The following is a 26,373-nucleotide window of genomic DNA, read 5'->3' as shown; positions in this document are numbered from 1 at the left end:
GTCGAACCGTCATTAGGAACAATGAGGATCAATGAAGATATATTTAAGATAAGAGGCACTGGGTCTGGGTTGTTGAGGTTGTTTCGCAACATGTGGTTGTTATGGAGGAGAGGATAATGAACAGAATGAATCCTTTTCAATGCATTGTTCATATTATGCAAAATGTGGTAGTGGTTTTCTTCATGTGTGTCACCAATCCCAGGGATTTTTTGGTCTGTAGAATGAGAGCCTGATATCAAGATATCTCACAAGCACCCATTCGCAACATCATTTGATGGTATGTTGTAGCAATTACCTGTGCTTTTTAGAGTGTAGAGTGACAATGGGATTGTGTTGTGTGATTCTAACAATTTTCATTAAGGTATATATAGTTGTAGTATTAAGATAACATGTGAGTGATGATCTTGCTGGAGCTGACGGTACAGACATATGAGTGGGATGGTACGCTACTGCTTTGTCGTGATGTGTTATGTGGCGAAATAAGGTTAGGTATAGGTTTTCAGCTGATGTTTTGGGGCGGCTGAAGATAAAGTAGGATTCGTTTTTGGAGTAGGTGACTTGTATGTTAAAATGAAAGGTGAATGGGGATGTTATCATTATTTGTTGGACTATATGTGGACGTTCAAAGAGACTGAATGTTGTAGAGAATAGTGATTCTAAACTGAATGTCTTTCATGTTAGGGATGTGACACAATTAACTGTTGGGATGATGACAGTGAGTTCGACTGATGGTGTGGAAAACCGTGGTTCTGAACTCGATATTTTTGATGGTGGGGATACAATGCATGGAGTTGTTGGGACAAGGATGGTATGTTTAGTGTAGCGAATAATGCTTTGCATTTGGTGGGTTAATGTATGTTGCGGCATTATGGGAAGAAGGATAATTGGCCCCCATTTTATCGGTGGCAATTAAATGGTGCAACGTATGCAGATTTCCTACTTAATGTTCTACCGATGTTACTACAAGATGTTTCACTGCATGACAGATTGACGATGTACTTCCAACATGATGGATGTCCGGCACATAGCTCACGTGTGGTTCAAGCGGTATGGAATAGCATATTTCATGACAGGTGGATTGGTCGTTGAAGTACCATACCACGGCCTGCACGTTCACTGGATCTGACGTCCCTGGATTTCATTCTGTGGGGAAAGTTGAAGGATATCTGCCATCGTGATCCACTGAAAATGCCTGACAGCAGGCGTCAGTACATTGTCAGTGCATGTGCAAACATTATAGAAGGCGAACTACTCGCTGTTGAGAGGAATGTCGTTACATGTATTGCCAAACGCATTGAGGTTGATGGACATCATTTATTGCATTAATGTGGTATTTACAGGTAATCACACTGTAACAGCATGTGTTCCTGGAAATGATAAGTTCAGATTATCATATTGGAAAAACCGAAATAAAATGTTCAAACGTACCTACATTCTGTGTTTTAATTTAAAAAACGTACCTGTTACGAACTGTTCGTCTAAAATTGTGAGCCATATGTTTGTGACTATTACAGCAGCATCTATCACAAAGCGAAAAACGTTGTCCAACTAAAACATTCATATTTCTTGACGTACTACACGAATGTGTTATAAAAAATGGGGGTTCCTATTTTTAAAAAAAGCAGTTGATATCCATTTGACCTATGGCAGCGCCATATAGCGGGCCAACCATAACGCCATCTGGTTTCCCCCTTCAAGCTAGACAAGTTTCGTTTTTTGTAGTTTTTTCGTTTGACGCTTATTTCGTGAGATATTTGGCCTGGTGAGGATCAATAGACCAGCCTGTGTATATGTTTCAGCCTTTGTGAACTAGATGAGTGACCAAGTTTACAATTCAGATCTTATCATTGTAGTGGGACCAGTTCAGGGAGGGCACATCAGGAAATTGTTGGATTGAGGAAACAGATTCGTTGAGTGTGTGCCAACCCCTGCCTCCTCACACCTCCACCTCCACCCGACTGATTTCGCCCATCCGCTCCCCCGCCCCTCCCCCAGGCAGGCGAGCAGTCAGCAGCATGCACTGCACTCCCCCCCCTCCTCCCCCCCCCCCCATCCATCGCTGCGAGTGCGACCACAGCGCCGACCCCCCTCCCTCCCCCTTCCCCCGTCACTGCCCACTGTAGCGTACAGTCCTGCGACTCACGTCCTACTATCTTGCTGGTGTGCAGCGCTTTAAGAAGAACTTTGTAAAACTACTCTCCATCACGATTACACATTCGTACGGATTTTTCTCAGACCTAGTATTAACATATGTAAGAATAATATTAACACTACGTCTTGTCCAATTAACTGTTCAATTATAAGTCGAAATATTATTTATCCAAGAAAATTAGTAAATACGAACAGTATCATACCATTATAATACATGATAAATTTAGAACACTACATTGGTTACAGTATTGACAAAAAATTTGTTTGTCTGTAGCAATTATGTTACAGATTCCAATCGCCATTTTTAAAACAAGCCTTAGACTGGGTCTGAAAAAAACTACATGTACAGAATTTTAGTGTTTATAGAAGATAAAAAGGGACACTTTTGTATATGAAGCAAATGTCCCAGATGTATGAAGGTCTTACCTTCACTGATGTTCAGAGACGGTGTTCAAAGTGCTGTTGGATGGGCATTCTTTTAGAGATGTTGCGGGGCTCCTACGGGAGGGAGACGAGTTGTTCGGAGTACAAGAACTGACAGACACCCCAGGTGAGCCGGTTGCCTGTTAGGCTGAGGCTACAACCATTTTTTATGGAACACCCACTTTTTTCTAGTGTGTTATGCAGTCATTAGCACCCAGCTGGCACTTGAGTAATGTCTCTAAAACATCACACAGTCTCTGTACATCACTAGTGTAGGAACCTTCACGGACCACTAGCAGGTAGAGGATGCACCTGTGAAATTTGTGTCACATATAAATAGTTTTTTTTAATCTTCTTTAAACATTCGAAAATTTTGTGTATGTAGTCTTTCTTACTCCCTGTATAATAAGTCAATAATACATCTAAATAGGGTTGTTAGGTTTTAACGGGTCTAGATGGAGAGTTACCAAGCAGTTGAAAAACTGACTTTTGAAAGAGCACCAGTGATTATCTTGCGTAGCAAGTATAATCACGTAAGATCTAAAACTAGATATTCAGAAGGGCATTTGAACCTCATTCATCAAATAATTGGAAAGTCTTCAGCGCATAACTGTGAAATGGACAGGTCCCGGTATTAAACTTACCTACAGTCTTGAATTCATCTTCGTATAATAAATCGATGTACTCAGTTGCAGCGTACCAGTAGACGCGATAGGCGGCGTACAGTGAGGCAGCGAGGCTGAACATCTGCGACGCCTGTGGCTGCCGCTCCTCGCACAGCGCACTGAAGTCGTCGGGAAAGGAGAGGTTCCACGGCTGATAGCGCAGTAGGCGTTCACTCAACAGCGGTCGCCTGTAACACACAATACGCTAGGTTGAAAGTTAAAAACCAAGCATGTATGGTTTATGCAAGAATGTAAAAGTATCCAGACTGGATTTCCACTCAGCAGTGGACTTAATACTTCCTGGCAGATTAAAACTGTGTGCCAGACTGGCACTCAAATGGTTCAAATGGCTCTGAGCGCTGTGGGACCTAACATCTGAGGTCATCAGTCCCCTAGAACTACTTAAACCTAACTAATCTAAGGCCATAACACACATCCATGCCCGAGGCAGGATTCGAACCTGCGACAGTAGCGGTCGCGCGATTCCAGACTGTAGCGCCTAGAACCGCTCGGCCAGGTGTGGCTAGTAAAAACAATCAACAGTTAACTTGGTTTCACCTATAGATGTAATAAGCGACTAGATGACTTCACTGACACACTCAACTTGGACCTCAATATGGACAAAGTTTTTGTCTACTGCAATGAACACTTCGCCTCCTGTGGCTTCTAATCTGTGACTCCAACACACATTCCACGACTCGCTAAATATCTCAGAGTTTTTCACTTCAGATTTCAGCCAGCTCTCGGTTCCAAGAATAATTTGAGCGTGAGAGCTTTCCTGGATGGCAGTAAATTCGGGAACTTTTCTACGAAGTTACACTTTAATGATACAGTTTTTGCAGTAGAGCTGTCTTTACTCTGAAAGCGGTCTGATTTCCCTATATCTGTACCAACTGACGAGTGTTCAAGAGAGTAGCTCAAACTACTGCCTAGCCTAAAACCCCCCATGCGAACTCCTCAAGTACTGTGCAACCTGAATTACAGCTTTCCTCGTGTAGTACAACCCTGTCTTACAATATACTCATCTACACTTTTCAATCAACCTCCCCAACCACTCGTACGTTCGTGCTCACTGCCTGACATAATATCTGCACTTTTATCACATCCCACTATCTGCAGGTCTCCATGTACAGTGAATCAGTAACCCACTCACAATGCTGATGACAGACGTGGAGTAGCGAACCAAAAATCTCCACACCATAACCAATGTGGAGTAACAATAGGGTTCCTCAAAAACAGCCCCAGTTGGCTGCAAATCATGTTCAATCATCCTGCATAACACTTTATCAGTAGTATGTATTTTACCACCCTAACAGACACCTCAGCTACTGCCTTTCTCTGTTCAAGCCACCCTACACCACACAAGTTCTTTGCTCACAATGACCACTGCCTCTCCCCACCCGTATAACACATCAGTTACCATGATGAACTTAACTGGGGATGTCAGTTGATCACCTTCGTTTCAAAAGACCTAGTCCACTTCCCAGACACATAATTCTCGAAAGTGACTCTAGTACCAACCTCTTCGGGTGTAACGGTAATTGTGTACAGTAGGTCTGTTTGGTGGTCAGGAGTGTACACTGTTTATCAGCTGCCACTGTTCGACTGCACAATGGACACCCGACAATTGATCGCAATCACGACAGATTTTAATTGTTCATCCTTATCCACGTTTTCCACCTCCATAACTACGCCACAATAAGCCACCTAAAGGAATCGGAGAACACCGCCACAAAACCTACTGGGAGGTCACCCATTCCCACATAGGGAGCCACCTCGTCTCTCTCCATACTGCCAGCATATTTCCTACACCACTCCCTTCCACAGCCCCACATGTCAACCACTCGAGAGACAACTTCGCTTCCCTCTCGCTCGCAACTTCCAGTATTTACTCTCTGTCCTACGAACTGATTTAAAGACACCGACCACAGTACAAAATATATGCGCTTTCTCCCCTCTTCTGGCGTCTTCCCGTCTTCCCTCACCACTGCTTACATTTTTCCTTCGTATATTGAGATGAACAGGAATTGTAGCCTCGCCGAGTGGATGCCAATATGTGGGCTAGAGCCACTACTACACGGTATTAGCGTAATTTGTCTTGGAGATGACTTTTTTCTTCGTCCCACATAATGTGCGGACACGCTCAGTTTTCGTTTCAGGTTCCACATCACTATTTCCACGAATTTTGAAAACTTCCGATGTATTTGCAACCGTCAATACTATCTCTAGTCAAATCAGTAACACCGTTCATTGTGTTGGTTTTCTCCGCTCGTCTGCTGCTTAATACTTGGAACATTTTTAGACAAAATACGAATAAAGAAATTGAAGTCTAAACAATCAGAAAACTGTAAATGACGAGTTTCCGTCACCATCTCCTTCCATTCTGAATTAAATGATCCCAGTATTTTCTATATCAGTAATGAATACTTCCATGGTTGAAAGTGAAATAAACTCTAATAAAGTGAATACAACAAAGATTTGAGTGTACACTGGTTCAAACCTGAATATCAAGCGTCCCGGCCTGTCCTTGTCTTCTTCCATCTCGTAGTGCTCTACCTGTTTGCTGACGTATTGTGCGTCGTGTACCAATCCGGTTAATTTCGTGTGCAGCATGTCTTTCACACGTTCCACGTCCTTGGTCCAACCATGGAGTTGCTGACCACTCGTGTGGCTACCCTGAGACACACAGAAAATAGTTCAAATTACTTGCATGACATTCACGAGTAGCAGCCTGTCTTAATTTACAGTTACATGTACCGCTAGTAAACAACACTGAAAATTACTGCCAGTGCAAGAATGTAGTACATTCAATTTTGTACAGGTACTAAAACATTAATGCACAGCAGATGCCTCGTGGTGTTTCATTAAATACACACATTTGTGAAACTAAGAGAGCTGGAGATATTTCTTGGTAGTTGACATTACAAACGTCTGAATGTATGAAAGCATACTCTTGTGACGGCAAGTCCGACTGAAACGTTCTGAGGCTGCCAGCAGCGTCGAGTTCCTACGTGTAGAGCGACATGGCGTAGCTGGGACTCTGATGAGATTCAATTCAAACATTGGAACGATTTTCGAAAATAGAATGATCAGATTGTTGACAAATCCTTAAAAATCTTACTCGTTATCAACGCAGTGAGAAACCTGAACACACTTTGCGACCCTTTACAAACGCAGTTATAGGCATCAGCCGCTCCATATCAGAAAAATTGTCTGAATTAATTGTGCACACATGAAATGTCAGTTTCACTCAAAATTTTGTAGCGTTTGTCCATTGCCTGGCTGCTAGGTTTTGCCAAAAGTTTTCAGTTTCTTGCTCGTCATCTAACCCGATGCGGTCTATATCTGAACACTTCTCGAATATTGCAGATTTGAAGGAATGTAGCACGGTTTATTAACTTTGCAAGTTTCAGAGGGGAAAAAATGAGCCTGTCCCAGAAGATGTCTCGAAATAAGTCCGGTGGATGGAAAGAGAATACTGTGGAATAATTAGGGTTCCATGTCTCAGTCTGTAGAAATGGAACCCTTATAGATGCGGCCATTTGAGTCACATTTATTAATACTGGATAACTCACTCGTCAAACCCTGTAAGGTGCGTTTCGTTGATCTAGAATTGTGAAATGTGGCAAGAAGCAAGGTTTCACAGTGTAAGTAAAGGAAAAGAATCCTAAAATTATTAATCTCTAATTATATATCACGAAAAAGTACTTCTTTTTCATGTTCTTATCACTCTGTCTATTTGCCTGTCGGAGTGTCAAGATCATTTTTCCTGGGCCAGTTTCGGGTACGAAATTCAAATTTATGTCACATGTCCCAATCCTATGCTCCCTTTGGCGTTGTACAACTTGTAAGCTTCTAAGTCAATGCAATCAAAAGATATGGCCATTTACGTTACATATTTTGATACTCGAAAACTCACTCATTGAAACCTATAGGGTGCTCTTCATTGACTTAGAATCATGAGATTTTTCAAAAACTAAGTTTTCTGCTACAAGCGAAGGGAAGAATGAAGAAAAAATCTGAAACTTGTTAAGTTGTAATTATATCACATAAAAACGTCTTTTGCGATTTGGACATACATTGCATTCATCATCTGATCTAACCATAACATACGAACATTACTGCATCCAAACATAAAATGTGTGTTGTAGTCATTTTTTAGTAGGTAAACAGAAATGTTCTATTAAATCTTCTCTCCTTACATACATAAACTGAAGTCCCCTGCTCGCTTATTCTTGTTTGTTTTTGTAGGCTGAGGAGCTAATGTGGATCTTCTGAACCGAACTTGGTTTTCCTGGGACCAATATCTCGCCAGTATCGATACGGATTCTCGATAACAGTAAAAACTCGTTGGTATTCTCGATTCCCAGGATGGGGGATTTGTACGGAACCCTTAGTGTGTGAGTCCCTCTCGCACTTGCCCATTCTGTTTTCCTTTCTTTTTATTCACCCTAGCTTCACCCAGTGTGTTTCCTGGAAGGCGAGTGTTCATCACAGACAAGGGTGCCATCAGTAGTGGTCGAAGGAAGTGTGACAGAACTACTCTTGTTCTCTATACGTGGTGTCCCAGTCCTTTTGGGACGTACTGAAACATGTGACAGTGCAATCCTTTAAAAGGCATATTTATTGTGTTTAGGACATACAGAGCAATCACCTCCTAACAACAATGGAACTCATAGTAATTGTTCCAAGCAACGACTGTCGGACTCAGTGCATGTGTTGCAATGATTCCAGCAGTTCTTCGTACTCTTGCAAGGATCTGGGGTGTCCGTTGTGCAGTTGAACACTAGCAGCTGATAAACAGTGTACACCCCTGACCACCAAACAGACACGCTGTACACAATCCGGCTCATAGCACTCAAGCATCTCACTGGCGCATTAACCTGTGCTGAAAGCACACCATTATCCCTGCTGTCTGTGGTCCATTGCATCAGATAGCTTTGGCGTGTTCATGGTAAGGTGTGTTGCTGTGTTCAGTGCACAGTGAATAAGTAAATGTGGAATGTGCAAGCACTGAGACAAAAGGACTTTGAACTCTGTGTCTGCTTGTGTCAATCTATTATCGGAAACAGCGCTGCACAGGCAAACTTCGTACAGTTTGTATTGTTTTCGGATGATGCCTCATTCATCGGTGATGGTGTTTTCAACAGCCAAACAACCAGATCTGGAATGAGGACAATCCCCACGCCACACATATCGTTAGCTAACAGCAAAGATTATTTGTCAAGGTATTTTAGGGCATTATCCAAGATCACCCAGTAGAACATTATTTGCTGCCTCTCCATCTAATTTTTCCACATAACCTGGTGTTTCTGTGAGATATGCTGCCACATTGCTTGGAGAATGTGCAGTTTCGTGTCCACAGAATTGTATGGGGCAACACGTCGGTACACCAGCCCACTTTGATGTTAATGTTTTTGCAAGCAGCTGAACAACATCTACCCTCATTATTTAACTGGAAAGCGTAAGTCCCGTCAGATGGCCAGCGTGATCGCTCGATCTTACAACCCTCGACTTCATTCTCTGGGGTTATGTCAATATGTTGGTGTATGAAACACCTTAGATACAGCTGGAGACCTGCTGTTCCAGGGTCCAAGCTGCCTCCTCCTGGTAGAACATTGTTGCTCACATGCAAGGCCTCCACAACGAGTGTTGCCGCTTCATGTTCAGCGATGTTTGAAGATGTAGCTTTTGTCACACATATCGACTCAGTTTTGACAAGTTTCTACACAGTCGTTACTTCGCCACAGCTGTTCAGAGCAATGAAATATGACACGTCTTGGAAGATAGTAACGTGGTTGACTCGATTCCATTATCGCAGAAGCTGCGATGTTACAGGATTGACCAATGGGGATATGCTGACATCACCCTGAAATTGTGATCACAGAGAGAGCGTTGTGCACATCAAAGGTTGTGAGAAGGTGGTGTGAATGTGGGAAATTTTCAAGACACTGTCATTCTGAATCTGGAATCATTCAACTGTCTGTCAATCCGACATCTCAAGCAAGTGTACTGTGGTGGAGAGAAAAACGGGTTTACTTGTGTTGCAGATATGTGCAAATACTATTACCATGGCTGCGCAGTAAATAAACGTCTATTTAATAAAAATTTTGTACTCACACTACTGGCATTAAAATTGCTACACCACGAACATGACGTGCTACAGACGTGTACTTTAACCGACAGGAAGAAGATGTTGTGATATGCAAATGATTAGGTTTTCAGGGCATTCACACAAGGTTGGCACCGGTGGCGACACCTACAACGTGCTGACATGAGGAAAGTTTCCAACAGATTTCTCATACACAAACAGTAGCTGACCGGCGTTGCCTGGTGAAACGTTGTTTTGATGCCTCGTGTAAGGAGCAGAAATGCGTACCATCACGTTTCAGACTTTGATAAAGGTCGGATTGTAGCCTACCGCGATTGCGGTTTATCGTATCGCGACATTGCTGTTCGCGTTGGTCGAGATCCTAAGACTTTTTAGCAGAATATGGAATCTGTGGGTTCAGAAGGGTAATACGGAACGCCTTGCTGGATCCCAACGGCCTCATATCACCAGCAGTCGAGATGACAGGCATCTTATCCGCGTGGCTGTAATGGATCGTGCAGCCACGTCTCGATCCCTGAGCCAACAGATGGATCCATTTGCAAGACAACAACCATCTGCACGAACAGTTCGACGACGTTTGCAGCAGCATAGACTATCAACTTGGAGACCATGGCTGCGGCTACCCTTGACGCTGCATCACAGACAGGAGCGCCTGTGATGGTGTACTCAACGACGAACCTGGGTGCACGAATGGCAAATCGTCAGTTTTTCGGATGAATCCAGGTTCTGTTTACAGCACGATGGTCGCATCCGTGTTTGCCGACATCGCGGTGAACGCACATTGGAAGCCTGTATTCGTCGTCGCCATACTGGCGTATCACACAGCGTGATTAGTATGGGGTGCCATTGGTTACACGTCTCGGCCACCTCTTGTTCGCATTGACGTCACTTTGAACAGTGGACGTTACATTTCAGATGTGTTACGACCCGTGGTTCTACCCTTCATTCGATCCCTGCGAAACCCTACATGTCAGCAGGATAATGCACGACCGCATGTTGAAGGTCCTGTATGGGCCTTTCTGGATACATAAAATGTTCGACTGCTGCCCTGGCTAGCACATTCTCCAGATCTCTCACCAATTGAAAACGTCTGGTCAATGGTGGCCGCACAACTGGCTCGTCACAATGCACTAGTCACTACTCTTGATGAACTATGGTATCGTGTTGAAGCTGCATGGGCAGCTGTACCTGTACACGCCATCCTAGCTGTGTTTGACTCAATGCCCAGGCGTATAAAGGCAGTTATTACGGCCAGAGGTGGTTGAGGTGGTTGTTCTGGATACTGATTCTCAGTATCTATGCACCCAAATTGCGTGAAAATATAATCACATGTGAACTCTAGTATAATATGTTCGTCCAATGAATACCCGTTTATCATCTGCATTTCTTCTTGGTGTAGCAATTTTAATGGCCAGTAGTGTAGTTAGATACTTCCGACCTCATTTTTTGCAGTTCTTTTGCCAGCTTTGTTTATTTACCGCGTGTCATCTATACTCTTTTTCGAGAATTGTCGAGATGATTTTCCCAGTGCCTGCAATGTGTTACTCAAAACGTGGCCGATCAGCAGCTGCTTGCAGCCAGCATATTCCAGTTCGAGCATTTCTGTCATAGCATAATCCTACTCGTTTAATATGTGAAATTCTTCTTCTTCCGAGAAATAAAACCGTTTGTGCTGCTTTGCACCCATGTTTTGTGAGTAATGAGAGTAGTAGCAAGTTGAGAGACGCATGATCAAACGTGTACCAACACGTTGGAATCTGTCGCAACACGCTATGTGTAAGTAATGTCAGTGGTGAGAGAAGAGGCGTGATGATGTGCGACTTGAACTCTTCATCAGCGCACGCTACGTGGCTGAAGGGGTCTGTAAACAGTCCTGCGGAGGGCCACACGAGTCTTACTCTGTCTCCGACTGCCAGCCAGCACTGGGGTCGGAGTGAAGCGCTCTTGTGGTAACCGTTCCGATGATGGTGACTGCGGAAAGCGCACACGCACATTGGATAACAATGATGACGCCACACTGTTGTCATTATTTACCGACGATGGTGTGATGTCATTCATCATGATCCGCTTGGCAGAGGATGAAAGTAAATGTACATGTTTTCTATAGTGTTTTTGTTTATAGGTGATTCCTATGGCTTCTAGTTCTTCTTTTCCAGACACAATGAGCCATGACTCGCTGAGGGAGCTGAACCCAGCAGCTGATATGATGATGACGATGATGATGATCCCTAGGGAACGATTTCGATCTTTCACAGGCAGATACATGAGTATTCTACAGTGTTAAACTGTTTTTCGTTATTTTTGAGATGCTCTTGTTTATAGATGTTCTCTATGAGAATATCAGTGTTCTGATACAACCACCAGCTGCTGGTGCATCTGCAGTTGTGTTGTCGTTTGCTTTTGTCAGTCTTCTCTCAGCACATTCCTCTGACGACGTCATACACCTCCACTAGTGCTCATGCTGGATATGCCCTTAATGACAAACATGCCAGTTGATGTTGAGTTTCTGGAAGTGTATTCCAGCAACGAACACAACAGGTTTAAGTACATTTATTATTATTCTTATCAGTGATCGAATAGGGTCTTTCATTTCTCCTTCAATAGATACTTATGAAGTGCGTCTCTTTCGTCTTCTTCTGTGCACAGTTATTAGGAGTTCGACGTCGTGTTGAGGAGAAGAGCATTATCCAAAATTGAGTGAGAAGTGTTGCGACATCATGGGGTAAGCCGATACCAGAGTGGCCATACTGAGTCACTTTTCTGAGGGGGGGGGGGGGGGGGGGGGCGACTGTAAGACAGCCAGCTGTATACTCTACCTTGATTTATATTCATAAGATTTTTTTACCTTATTGTAGGGTCAAAATCGTAGTTTGCATCCTTATCTGGGCCACAACACGCCCTGGCATACCTCTCTGCACGGCTTTAGTGAATAACTACGAGTGGAAGTATCTGGAATACGCGTACCTTAAGACTGCTACAGCTACCTGAAAACTTAAGTTTCATTTAGAAAGCAAAGTGTGTTTTTAAATCGAAACTGTCTGTAAAAAATTGGAAAAGGCGCAGTGTATGAGCAACGAAGCGTAAGCTGCACCACAAAGATAATGAAGAAGTCGCCCTTTAAACATTCTCGCAAGCTTTCTTTTTTGGTCATCAATCTACTGACTGGTTTGATGTGGCCCGCCACGAATTCCTTTCCTGTGCTAACCTCTTCATCTCAGAGTAGCACTTGCAAGTTACGTCCTCAATTATTTGCTTGGCGTATTCCAATCTCTGTCTACCTCTACAGTTTTTGGCCTCTACAGCTCCCTCTAGTACCATGGAAGTCATTCCCTTATGTCTTAGCAGATGTCCTATCATCCTGTCCCTTCTCCTTATCAGTGTTTTCCACATATTCCTTTCCTCTCCGATTCTGCGTAGAACCTCCTCATTCCTTACCTTATCAGTCCATCTAATTTTCAACATTCGTCTATAGCACCACATCGCAAATGCTTCGATTCTCTTCTGTTCCGGTTTTCCCACAGTCCATGTTTCACTACCATACAATGCCGTACTCGTAAGCTATGACGTACTAAATCTACACAATATTGGATATATATAGGGTAAATAGCCTTTGCAGAAATAGAATGCATGGGTGATGGTAACGAAAACAAGATGGAATGTCAGGACATAAAACGATGTCAGCAGAAACTGTAAGTAGGCTGTTTAGGTTTTCTTATTGGTAACGCCACATAGCGCTCGGTATGAAAAATCACTGGCTGTGGTGTGCGCAGTCTGTGCTTAGTTTGCATTGTTGTCTGCCATTGTAGTGTCGGGCAGCGGCAGCTGGATGCTAACAGCGCGTAGCGTTGCGCAGTTGGAGGTGAGCCGCCAGCGGTGGTGGACGTGGGGAGAGAGATGGCGGAGTTTTGAAATTTGTAAGAATTGGTGTCATGAACTGCTATATATATAATGACTAGTGAGGTAAATACATTGTTTGTTCTCTATTAAAATCTTTCATGTGCTAACTATGCCTATCAGTAGTTAGTGACTTCCGTAGTTTGAATCTTTTAGTTAGCTGGCAGTAGTGGCGCTCGCTGTATTGCAATAGTTCGAGTAACGAAGATTTTTGTGAGGTAAGTGATTTGTGAAACATATAGGTTAATGTTAGTCAGGGCCATTCTCTTGTAGGGATTATTGAAAGTCAGATTGCGTTGCGCTAAAAAATATTGTGTGTCAGCTTAAGCACATTCGTGTAGAATTTTTCTAAGAGGACGTTTCATATGTCGACCCTTAGCCGAGGATACCTCACTGGAATCTTCTGATTTTTTCTTGTAGTTTGTGTAATTAATGTAGATTTTTTTTATTGCTAGCGCGTAATCATAGAGAGAATTTCCTTTGTAGTTGTAGTCTTTCATTGTTGTACAGTACAACAGTTGTGGCATGCATGTAGAGTTGCACCAAGTATTTCGCAGCTGCGCTTGCAATTAACTAGATATTATTTTCAGTGCTATGTTAATGTGTTCTCTTATTTTTGTTCTTCAAATTGTGTTTTTCTGTGTTGTCGTATGAAAAATTGTGATAATAATGGTGTGTGAAAAACGTAACACTAAGCTCTAAAGTAAACTGAGAAATGACAGTGAAGACGAAAGCAGTGTGTTAACGTCACCATGTAATGAAATCACTAATGTTCAAAGTAGTAATTTGGTAATAGCGCATAGGGAAATGGAGCGAGTTGCAAATAATGGTGTAGGCAGTGAAACAATTAGTGAACAGGGAAGCATTATCGATCGATCGGTCGGCAACAGCTCGCCTCAGGATTCCGAAATGACAGGACACAATCTTGCAAATACTGTAGATTCAGATTTTGCGTCCTCACCGTTTTCTCAAATAAATCAAGACACATTTTCTGCTTTTCAAAATGCGAATATTGCCGGTTCAAATGCACTGTCGAAAAGCACTGAGGAACATGTTTCAGACACCAGTGCACTGTTATTACAGTTAATGCAACAAATGGGACAAAGGCTACAAAAGTTAGACACAACGCTTGAACAAAATCAGAAACAAATGGGACAAAATCTTCAAAAGTTAGACACAATGGAACAAAATCAGAGACAAACACAGCAAAAGCTTCAAACGTTAGACACAATGGAACAAAAGCTTCAAAAGTTAGACACCACACTTGAACAAACACGTGAAGATTTAACTAATGAGTTACATAACATCGAATCGAAATGTCAAAAAGTCTGTAATGACGTAAAAACACAAATTTGTGAGCATTTCCAACCTATTTTTTCGCGGCATGAAAATGCATTACAGAATCACGAAGCAGCCATAAAAGAATTGCAAACTATTGTTCATGAAAATCATGAGACCTTGCAAGCTAAAATTGACTCAGTTGCATCTACCGATTCGGTTACGCTACTTGCAAAAACTCAAGCAAACTTAAAGGACACAGTAGATACTCTGAAAATTGGTTCAGAAAGACACACAGAGGAAATAATTTCACTGTCGGATAAAGTAGCCGAACTTTCAGATCAGTTCACTAACTTACCTACGAAGGTAGATGATGATCTGAATGACACAAAACCTGTAGCCTTCACTGACACTGCTAGAGTATGAACAAATTAGGAAATTCAAACAGAATCAAAATCAAATCAACACACTGTACAAAAGAGAAATACGGGAAGTACAAGATCAGTTGGCTCAAATAATACAAGAATTACATATTTCAGAGGACACTCGCGCCCCAGTATGGGAAGAGGGACATAGCAATACAGAACAACCACAAAATAATAACACAGGGCATTTCGGAAATCATGAAAATAGTTGGCAAGGTGCACCGAATTTTGAGATGGAACCGCCGATACGACGTAACAATGACCGACATGCTACCCGCCGGCACGATGATTTTGACTATAAGCTGTTCATTACTGCACGTAAATTCAAAACATTTAAGAATTCTGGCAACGACATTCATCCACAAGCGTGGCTCCATCAATTCTCTCATTGTTTTCCTCCAAACTGGTCATTAGAACACAGATTAGAATTTATGTGTGGCTACTTAGAGAATGAACCAGCTGTAAGAATGCGATCGGTCATTCACGATTGCCACAGTGAAGGAGAATTTTACCATGCCTTCCTCTCAGCATATTGGTCCCAAGCCACACAAGACCGAGTAAAACATAGCATCATAATGATGAAACATTTCGAACAATCTGAATTTTCCAGTCTTGTCAAATATTTTGAAGACATGTTACAAAAGAATCAGTATCTTTCAAACCCATACAGCCCCTCAGAACTCATCCGCATTTGCTTAATCAAGTTACCTGAACATTTACGACAGATTATTTTGGCAGGCCGTTGCAAAGACGACATTGAAGCTTTTCAGGGACTCTTACAAGAATTAGAAATTGACACTGACAATCGCGGAACGCGAAAACAGGAACACAACAGCTACAGGTCACATCCGTCGCAAATCCGCGATGAAAGAAATAGTAACTGGACACGACAAGGCTATTCTCACAACACAAATCGTGACCAAAACAGACACCACCCGTATGACAACCACTGGCAGAATAATAGTTACAGAGAAAGATCGCATTTCCATAGTAATGAATATGACAGATACAATCATAGAAACAGACAATATGGCAACCAGAACTATTATCATCACGGGAGATGGAATAACTTCAGACGCAACGGTCCAGCGTGCAGTTACTATTCAGGGAGAAATTCTCCACCACGTGACCGATAAGAAATTAATTACAGAAATTACAGACATGACGACAGACGATATGATCGTAACGACAGCCTTGAATTGCATCAGAACTGGAGAGCTTCAAACAGGGTAGGGCCCTCTCGGCAAGGTGAATTTGTAGAAGTTAGGTCTCCTAATCCCAGTAACGACGCGCGCCAACAAAGAGGTAACAGACAATGACTCGCACCGCAGGCAGCCGCGTGCGCCGGCTGGCTCAGGGAAAAATAACATAAGCTAACCTTGAGCAAAATTCCAGTGTACTTTACTGCCGTATACCACATGATGACTGACTTCAAGTTGATTTGCTGCATACTGAGGAAGAGTAAAGGTTTACACCACATTTCACATGTAAAACCGTTTATTGAAAGATAATCTGCTTTTTAAGTTTGTATTTGCCATAAAACATTTCACTTCACATTTCTAGTATGCTTTGTCACACTGAGAACCTGTTAACATGCAACCATGTTTGAAGTTAAATATCCAGTCAAGAACCAAGAGAACTTATTTTAAACAGAAATTACGAGTGCATTGTTATAATGAACAGACATCACTGTGTTATTTCGTGTGTACATTCTTGCTTGTTAGTTGCACGATTACGTAACGACTATAAGGCTTACATACTTAGAACATATACTGTTAATGAGATTTTAATGCAACATTTTGGTTTAGTTGAAAAGACATTCTTTATTTGAAGTACTTTCTGTGAGATTAAAGATGACTTAGCATTTGGTTTCTTTGATAGCTACACGATTATATCACGACGCTACTAATGTGTGACACAATTTACATTGTGCTTTTGTGGTGTATCAGTTTTATATCTGCCCAGATTTTCTGAATTCTTCTGGAAAGGAAAACATGTTTTAGTAGTAACTTTGTGATATAGCTACAATGAGACAGCCTTTTCTGTAGCACAACACTACGTTACAGTACAGTACTTACTTCATCACGGCAATAAGCATAGTAACTACGATATCTATACGCAAAGCATTTCACTTTTGTTTATCATGAGGTCAGTACATTGACTTCTGCAGAACTTAGCTTTCGGAGGACCATAACTACGACACTTCCACAGATATTATCTTACAACAAGACGCACAGTTTAGTGCTACAGTACGCGTATTTGAGTGACTAATTTTGTACTTAAAACATTTATTTTTAAAGATATTTGAAGTTCAATGATACAAAGATTTTCCGTGATACATTTCATTCCATTGCTGTAACCTGTAACATCTGAGGATACAATTACATTAATCCTCAGGGGGGTACACGCTTACTTTGTGTACCATGTGTTTGGCAAGCACAAGGAGCCCTAGCTACTATGGTATTTACTTATACAACTTTACACATCGGTACCATATTTCTCTAACACATAAATTACACAGATATCTGATAATTTAACTGAGAGACAAACTTTTTTTTACTACATCAGCGACAGATGTTTATGTAATTACACAGTTGGATAACTGCACACTTATGAAATTGTATTTTGTCTGTACTTTGTAAACTGTTCATACATTTTCGGAACCATTGTGATACTATGAGAGCTTTGAATGAAATAATTGGGTATGAGATCATGATTTTTAAAGTACGGTTGAGGTATATGACACTTTTGACATGAGCAGAGAATTTTTTTTAGGTTTTGAAATTATTGGAGGAAGCTACAACGTTTTTGAGAATTGACTGAAATGTTATGATATTATTACGACGACGATGTGTATTATGCTGTTGTGGTATGTTTACGATCAATAAGCTGATGGTATAAGAGTTATTTGTTTATGCTATGTATTTATTATGATGAAATATTGATGTGTCGCCGCAAGATTGACGTGTCGACGAATATGTGCATATTTAATAAGGTAAGAAATAAGGAGTAGTGGTTAGGGACTCTGATCTATGAAAAGGATGTTAGAAACCAAGAATCGTACTTAAAGAATTATGAAATGTGTGTATACGCGTGAATGTATCACAAGGCCGCCAAAAATTTTTGGACACTGTTATATTTACAGGATTTTGTTTCTACATATTTGTAACGCAAATGCTTGACCTGTGAATTTTTTTATATGAGACTGCCACTGTAGTGGAAACTGGTGTCGTAAATATTTCGGTAAGAAAGTTAAGTGACCACCTGGACGTAATGCGTCGTCGGCGCCCAGCTGGGCGACAGGAAACAAGCCATTAGTGTGTGCCTTTCAGAGGCACAGGTAAAAAAAAAAAAGGGAAGCCATTATCCTCGCTATTGACATTCCTTTGTAGAAAGCATCGTAAATACTACACGCCCAAACTTGAAAACATATGATTACACTGTGGAGCTCTTAATTTTTGATATTTACTAAAATGCCTAATGAAACTACAAGAAACATTTCATGGCTATTTTCCTGCAAGTTGAGAGAAATGCCATGTGGCTTGCTTTATGCATTTATTTACTCATTTTGTTTAATAACTAGTTTCCAACTGCACTGAAGCGTTGGTTAAAATAAATTTTATGGATGTACTAATGTAAATATTTTATGCCTACAGATCCAGTAAATAATAACTTTATGATGTACTTAAAAAAAACGAAGTAGCACAAAAAGACATTGCCCTTCACAGAAATTGCATACAGAATTGTTTTTCAAGTACATGGTAATATTTTTTTACAATAAATTTTTGTGGTGCACCACTTTAATTGCATACACACTAAGATGTGAATAGACATTGTCCTTATCTGCATTGTTGTCTTTAGTGTAACATTTTTTCAGCTTGAGCTTTGTCATGTTTAGGTATAAGTTATAGCATTTGCTGCAGCTGTTTGCCATTCATAGTGCTACTGAATGTCACTTTGTATTACTAGGTTAAGCCAATTTTATTACTGATTTATTTTCCTTGTTTCCTGTGCATTGCCGTATATTAGTTGTAATGTTGCTGCCTTTTTTTTGCCAATTTCCATTTTTTTATCATTGCTGTTGGTGTTAATTGTTTTGTGCTGCTGCATTGCCTCGTCCCTTAGTTTAGTATCTGAGCTCAGTAGATTTAAGTTAGCTTAAGAGGGGGTAGACTATATAAGACACTAACTATGATGAATTGGAAGAAAAGCATTGAGAAGCTATAAGGAAATGGTTTGGCCAAAAAAGTAGTGTACAGTGGGGAAAAACTATTTCTGAAAGAGGATGTGAACAGAATACAGAAAGCAGGTTTAGATAGGACTTTTTGGGAATAATGGTGAACTAAGGGAGATCTCTATGAAAATACTGCAGTAAAACAAACCCTGTCCTTTCCTTTCGTATTATCCCTCTATGTGTTTATGTACCCTTGTGTATTTGTCTTTTTCCTGTCCTTATGTGTTTAGCTAATAAGATTTATGTTGTACAATTTTTCAAATACTATGTTATTTTCTTTGTAAATATGTTCAGACATTATTTATTGTGTTTTGTTTTAATGCTCATGTGTGAAGTTGATGTTTCAAGAGTTATTCTGATCTTTTATGTAAGTACTTATGTCATAATTTTTGTAACACTGATGTATTTGTTGTTTCGATTATTTTGTAAAGCCTGTATTACTGCAAATGTTATCTGTACTATTATGTTCTTTAATGATATATTTTGTACCTTTTGTTACTGTATTCTTATGTTATAAAATTGTAATTGAGACCATTTCATCAAATTAAGTAACTTGTAAATTACATTTCACTGCACACATTTCTGTTGGTCATAGTATATGGACAATATGTGAGAAGTAGGGACTGATAGTGTTTGCACGTGTGTTAATAATTCAGTAAGGGACTGGATAACAGCATTGCTGGTTGTAAGGACATTTCAAAAACAATTTTTGTGAGTGCACAAGTGTTGGTTATGGACTTGCTATATTATCCGCAAGACTCTTCAATGGTGATTGTGCGCCTGCACAGTCAAACAGATGGCGGCTGGCCATTTCTACAAGGACTGCAGTGGGTCTGCACCTCTGGTGGCCCACCAATAGTAATCTCTACCAGGACTACAGTGGGTCTACTCTGTGACGACCTACCTACCAATATTCTTTAAAACTTCGACTGACTCTGCTGTGGGTTTGCTCTGTTGTGGCCCATTACCTGTCTGCATGTCAAGAGTCAGCACTGTCTTTCCGTTGAAAGGACAACACTACTTCTTCAAGACTGCATGGAAATCCACTACTTCCGTGTGCATTTTCTTTTACTACTCAGACTTTGAGAAAGACACTGCAATTTTACTTTGATGAATGATCAGGACTGTCTTTATGGACTGTGAGAAAATTTTAGCTTTTGACCAACATTGTATCGATAAGTGTGTGCATTTCATTTCTTTGTTATTGGAATTATGAAAAAAATTTTCAAATCTATATTGGCCACTGCCCAAAACAATTTGTAAAATTTTTGGGAGCATGGGGGCTATGTAAGTAGGCTGTTTATTTTTTCTTATTGGTAACGCCACATAGCGCTCGGTATGAAAAATCACTGGCTGTGGTGTGTGCAGTCTATGCTTAGTTTGCATTGTTGTCTGCTATTGTAGTGTCGGACAGCGGCAGCTGGATGCTAACAGCGTGTAGCATTGCGCAGTTGGAGATGAGCCGCCAGCGGTGGTGGACGTGGGGAGAGAGATGGCGGAGTTTTGAAATTTGTAAGAATTGGTGTCATGAACTGATATATATAAATTATGACTATAAAGGTAAATACATTGTTTGTTCTCTATTAAAATCTTTCATTTGCTAACTGTGCCTATCAGTAGTTAGTGACTTCTGTAGTTTGAATCTTTTAGTTAGCTGGCAGTAGTGGCACTCGCTGTATTGCAGTAGTTCGAGTAACGAAGATTTTTGTGAGGTAAGTGATTTGTGAAACATATAGGTTAATGTTAGTCAGGGCCATTCTCTTGTAGGGATTATTGAAAGTCAGATTGCGTTACGCTAAAAACTATTGTGTGTCAGTTTAAGCACAGTCTTGTATAATTTTTCAAAGGGGACGTTTCAAAACTAGTCTTAAATACGGGACCCACAACTATCAGTCTTTGACATTACTATCCAGCAAATACCCGTAATATTTATAGAGAAAAGATTCAATCTACCCACAGTATTATTAATTCACTAAAACATGAGTCCCTAATTCTCTTCTCAAAGTACCCATGATGAGCATCACATAAGACTTTAGGGATTGGAACGTTGCTACAAGCGCCACAAAAAGTTACACTAAGACACAGATCATACTACGTCATTTTGCTTTCCTTGTATACTGCTGTCAGAATCAAACGATCATAATGCTCCGTGGACATCCTATGTGTTAAGACCACATAGCTATTATTCTTGTCAGTGGGAAAATCACTGGTAGTAGTGTTCATAAATCATAGACTTGAGACTCGATAAAGATTTGAGTTATTCCAGGAGACACGTGCAGGAAGACTAACGACTAAGATGAATGCTCTCAGAAAGCAGCATCCGGTTTCAGGTTAGTCTGGCACAGACTTTCATTGGCCTTGATATATTCATTAAATATTCTTCTTGTGACTGTATTGGCACAGTGCCTTTAACAAAGCCACTCGCTGGCGTAACACACGCTAACTGGTAGAACTCAAATGCCGGTTTTCGTAATTGTTGCCCGTCCTCTGTGGTTGTGGTGACTGGGGCATTGTTGTGTCACCTGGACAGTGCTGGCAGTGGTGAGCACATGGGGCCACCACTGGTGTCAAGTCACAAGTGTCAGCTGCGTTATAGTCTGGTCATGGGGCCGAGGGAAATGGACAAGTGACTGCTAGGGTGGGAAGAGTTTGCACAGTTGTATCGAACTCTATAAATTTGTGGTATGTATACATGTTAATTAAGAGATGTGAATTCGACGATCCTCCATGTGGAGCACAAGTAATTTTATAGGACCAGATATCAACTTACTCATTTCTTATGAATCCCAATTGTTACTATGCCATAAATTATAGCTGACCCTACGGTACTTACAGACTAGTACTGAACCATCATCATAGAATTTTGGCTTCTCCAAAATAAATGCGCTTCGAATTATGAGTTTTATCACTGTGTATGAGAAATATATAGGTATGTTCAAGCATTTGTAGACTAATAAACTAATGTTCTTGCTATTTTTGTTCATGTTCTTTCTATAAAATCGCATCGTCTAGTTATGCTATGATTTTCGTCTCACCTGCTGTTGACCATTGGCAAAGTATCCTTATGATGTTCTCCACGACAGCATTCATATCATTGTGTAAAACTTGATTTACCTGCTTTCTTATTAATCTTCGCAATTAGCAGGCTATGTGATCTCAGACCCCTAACTTCCTCCTTCTATTAGGAGTAGAGATTCTGAGGAAGCAAAGATGCTGATGGTGACATGAAATGCCAAATGGTTCAAATGGCTGTGAGCACTAAGGGACTTAACTTCTGAATTCATCAGTACCCTAGAACTTAGAACTATTTAAACCGAACTAGCCTAAGGACATCACACACATCCATGCCCAAGGCAGGATTCGAACCTGCGACCGTCGCGGTCGCACGGTTCCAGACTGCAGCACTTAGAACCTGTTGGGAACCCTGTCTGGCCATGAAATGCCAGACAGAGACTCTAGGCCAGTCTCCACTAAATATGAAGCTCAGAGGCTTCAGCTTGTAAAGCAGCTTCTGATGCAAAGTTACCTGAATCTGTTAAGGAAGTAGCGAGCAAATACGAAAAAAGAAAGACACCAACTATCTCTAACCATTCCGATCTTGGTCTATCTGTATCATAGCCCCAAAAGGCTCACAGAAGTAGAGGTTGGTTCAGAATTCTTCCAAATGGTTAGTATTAGGACAGGAGAACCAAAGATAGCTGGTGTGTGAACCAACAAATCTGGGAAACACACTTCAAGAACTGACCACTCGGTGTATGTTATATTCTCATCCCCTATACATATAAGGCAGTTTGTAAGAGGAGGAGAAAAGTCCACTTACCATATCTTCTAATGCGAGGGGAACCAACAGCTGTGAGTAGTGCGTCGCACTGAGCGAGAGCAGCTGCACCACATCTCGCCAGTAGCTGGAGCGGCGTTCCTGGAAAACTAGTGAACAAGCCAGTGGATCAGATTTCCGTATAAGCACAGCTTTCACTGTCTGCCCTCAAAAAGTGTATGCAAGTAGCATTCACATTTTGAAACTAGATCAATGTACACTGACAGTAATTGTAAGAGTTACAGCACAGATACCTCGACCAGATGTTACATGGCTCATATTCCAGCCACAAATTTAAAGAGCACAACAGGCAGAGCGAGAGGAGTACAACAAACTGACGTAGATCAGTCATAAAAATTCTTCATACATTGCCTAAGGGTAGAGATATCAACCTACCTGAAGAAACGCAAAGATACAACTACTTCAAAAATAAACCACATGACTTGCTCAGCAATGAGACAAAGGAATAAGAGATCTTGAGATAATTTACAATCAAATGGTTCAAATGGATCTGAGCACTAAGGGACTTAACATATGAGGTCATAAGTCCCCTAGAACGTAGATCTACTTAATCCTAACTAAACTAAAGACATCAGACACATCCACGCCTGAGGGAGGATTGGAACCTGCATTTAAAATCAGTTTTATGTGCCAATTACAGAAGGTAACAGAAATGAGGATGTGTACTTTGCCTGTTTGACTTTGAGTTACTGCCAAGCATATGACATGACGATTTGCACAGAATCGTGTCTATGCTGGTTTCATAATACGAGTAGTCCTTAGGACATTTCCAATGAGTTGTATGATCTGTATGAAAACGAGGAAGAATCACGTCCACTCATAGGTACTTTTATATTTATGATGCCCTTGTTTTAACATAAGTAATATATTTTAGTAGTTCAGCAAGAAACTGTATGAAGTATTTTGCAAGAGTAGCTGAAAGAGCCCTTCTTCCCCTAAGCATTCTAAGGACCATGAAAATCTATGACTACATTTGTACTGGTATGGTATATTACATATTAATTGTACATTTTACAGTAAGGTGGAGGTACACATAATGTTCTATAATTTGTGGAAAGTATCCCATCCTACATATTTATCTAAGTTTATTGTACTTTTTTTATTTGTTATGTGGATCAATTCATTTACGACAGTTGTGTCAATGAGATTTATGCCTGTGTGATGTTAATCTGCTAAAATGAATGCACATCATTATAATGCCACATTTTTATGAGCATCTAAACTACTGTAAGTCATTGGCGGCAGATACCATATATGCTATTATCCCCCATCATAATAAAGAAGTTTCTTATTTTATTCCCTTATGTCATATGTCTGTATCGTAATACAGAATGGCAAATTCTGTTAATGAATGTAAACATGATATTAAGATACTATTATATAAAACGTTTACTGTTGGATCTACAATTACTGATGAGAGCTAAGGGAAGAACGACTTGTATTCCCCCACTTACCACCTAAGTTATTTTATAGTTGTATATTTATATTTTGTAATCTCTTTCCAAATGCCTTTTTGACTAAGTAATCTTTAATTGTTTTTCTATCTTTTGGTTTTGCAAATGTATTTGTAGGAAATGGAAATATACCTTTTAATGGCTTATCTTATTTAGTTAGAAGAACGTCATAAATATCATAAAATGGTAACTTTATCCAAAGATTTTTACTACATACAGCTTTATTATTTTTAACAATATTTGACTGATTTGCACTTACTTCTTCAAGTATATAAATCAATATAATATTTTTAAAGTTTTTACTTACTTCTCGTTAAATAATTTTTATGATTTTCACATATTTTAGACATATTATTTTTAACAATATTTGTATTTATACAGGAGTACTATTCCTAACAATATTTGTATGATTACTAATAATAATTGAACGATTACTAATAATAAATCTAATTAATTCAGCTTTATGTAAATTTGAATATCCTCAAAACTAGTTTTCTTTATAAAATTCATGAAGTCTTGCAACAGTATATCCTAGTTGATAAGCAATATATTCTAGTTGAACCTCATTGTTACTTTCCATTTTGTTTTCTATTTATTGCAAAAAAATTTAATACATTTGTAAATATTATTTTTATTAATTAAATTATATTTATTTAATAGATGAACATGGATTATTATTTAATAAATAAGTAATCAAAAAAAAGAATTAATTTAATAATAAATTACTTTTTAATGAACCAGTTTAACAATCAGTTAGTTTGTTATTTAGTTTTTAAACAATTACTTTTTATAAAATTAGTTTTTAAAAGAATTAGTTTACTATTTAGTTTATTGTTTAGTTTAACGAGGAAGAAGTAAGTTTTTAAACCATTAGTTACCTTTTTCCCCCCATGAACCATGGACCTTGCTGTTGGTGGGGAGGCTTGCGTGCCTCAGCGATACAGATGGCCGTACCGTAGGTGCAACCACAACGGAGGGGTATCTGTTGAGAGGCCAGACAAACGTGTGGTTCCTGAAGAGGGGCAGCAGCCTTTTCAGTAGTTGCAGGGGCAACAGTCTGGATGATTGACTGATCTGGCCTTGCAACATTAACCAAAACGGCCTTGCTGTGCTGGTACTGCGAACGGCTGAAAGCAAGGGGAAACTACAGCCGTAATTTTTCCCGAGGACATGCAGCTTTACTGTATGATTAAATGATGATGGCATCCTCTTGGGTAAAATATTCCGGAGGTAAAATAGTCCCCCATTCGGATCTCCGGGCGGGGACTACTCAGGAGGATGTCGTTATCAGGAGAAAGAAAACTGGCATTCTACGGATCGGAGCGTGGAATGTCAGATCCCTTAATCGGGCAGGTAGGTTAGAAAATTGAAAAAGGGAAATGGATAGGTTAAAGTTAGATATAGTGGGAATTAGTGAGGTTCGGTGGCAGGAGGAACAAGACTTCTGGTCAGGTGACTACAAGGTTATAAACATAAAATCAAATAGGGGTAATGTAGGAGTAGGTTTAATAATGAATAGGAAAATAGGAATGCGGGTAAGCTACTACAAACAGCATAGTGAACGCATTATTGTGGCCAAGATAGATACGAAGCCCACACCTACTACAGTAGTACAAGTTTATATGCCAACTAGCTCTGCAGATGATGAAGAAATTGAAGAAATGTACGATGAAATAAAAGAAATTATTCAGATAGTGAAGGGAGACGAAAATTTAATAGTAATGGGTGACTGGAATTCGAGTGTAGGAAAACGGAGAGAAGGAAACATTGTAGGTGAATATGGATTGGGGCTAAGAAATGAAAGAGGAAGCCGCCTAGTAGAATTTTGCACAGAGCACAACTTGATCATAGCTAACACTTGGTTTAAGAATCATGAAAGAAGGTTGTATACGTGGAAGA

General features: G+C 40.2%; 1 protein-coding gene across 1 annotated transcript in view; it reads right to left on the bottom strand.

Moving 5' to 3' along the window:
- Positions 1–26,373, bottom strand: part of LOC126302895 (uncharacterized) — a 139,067-nt gene that overhangs the window by 27,023 nt on the left and 85,671 nt on the right. Inside the window, exons 5-7 of the mRNA XM_049991750.1 lie at positions 23,003–23,109; positions 5,740–5,915; positions 3,219–3,427 (exon numbers count right to left, since the gene is read on the bottom strand). Of these exons, the coding sequence (XP_049847707.1) occupies positions 3,219–3,427; positions 5,740–5,915; positions 23,003–23,109 (492 nt within the window). The remainder of the gene's footprint in view (positions 1–3,218; positions 3,428–5,739; positions 5,916–23,002; positions 23,110–26,373) is intronic.

Source organism: Schistocerca gregaria, unplaced genomic scaffold (genome assembly GCF_023897955.1).
Source record: "Schistocerca gregaria isolate iqSchGreg1 unplaced genomic scaffold, iqSchGreg1.2 ptg000180l, whole genome shotgun sequence".
Taxonomy (NCBI): Eukaryota; Metazoa; Arthropoda; class Insecta; order Orthoptera; family Acrididae; genus Schistocerca; species Schistocerca gregaria.
Note: the sequence above shows the minus strand (reverse complement) of the source record. Positions and strands in the feature narration are given on the sequence as shown.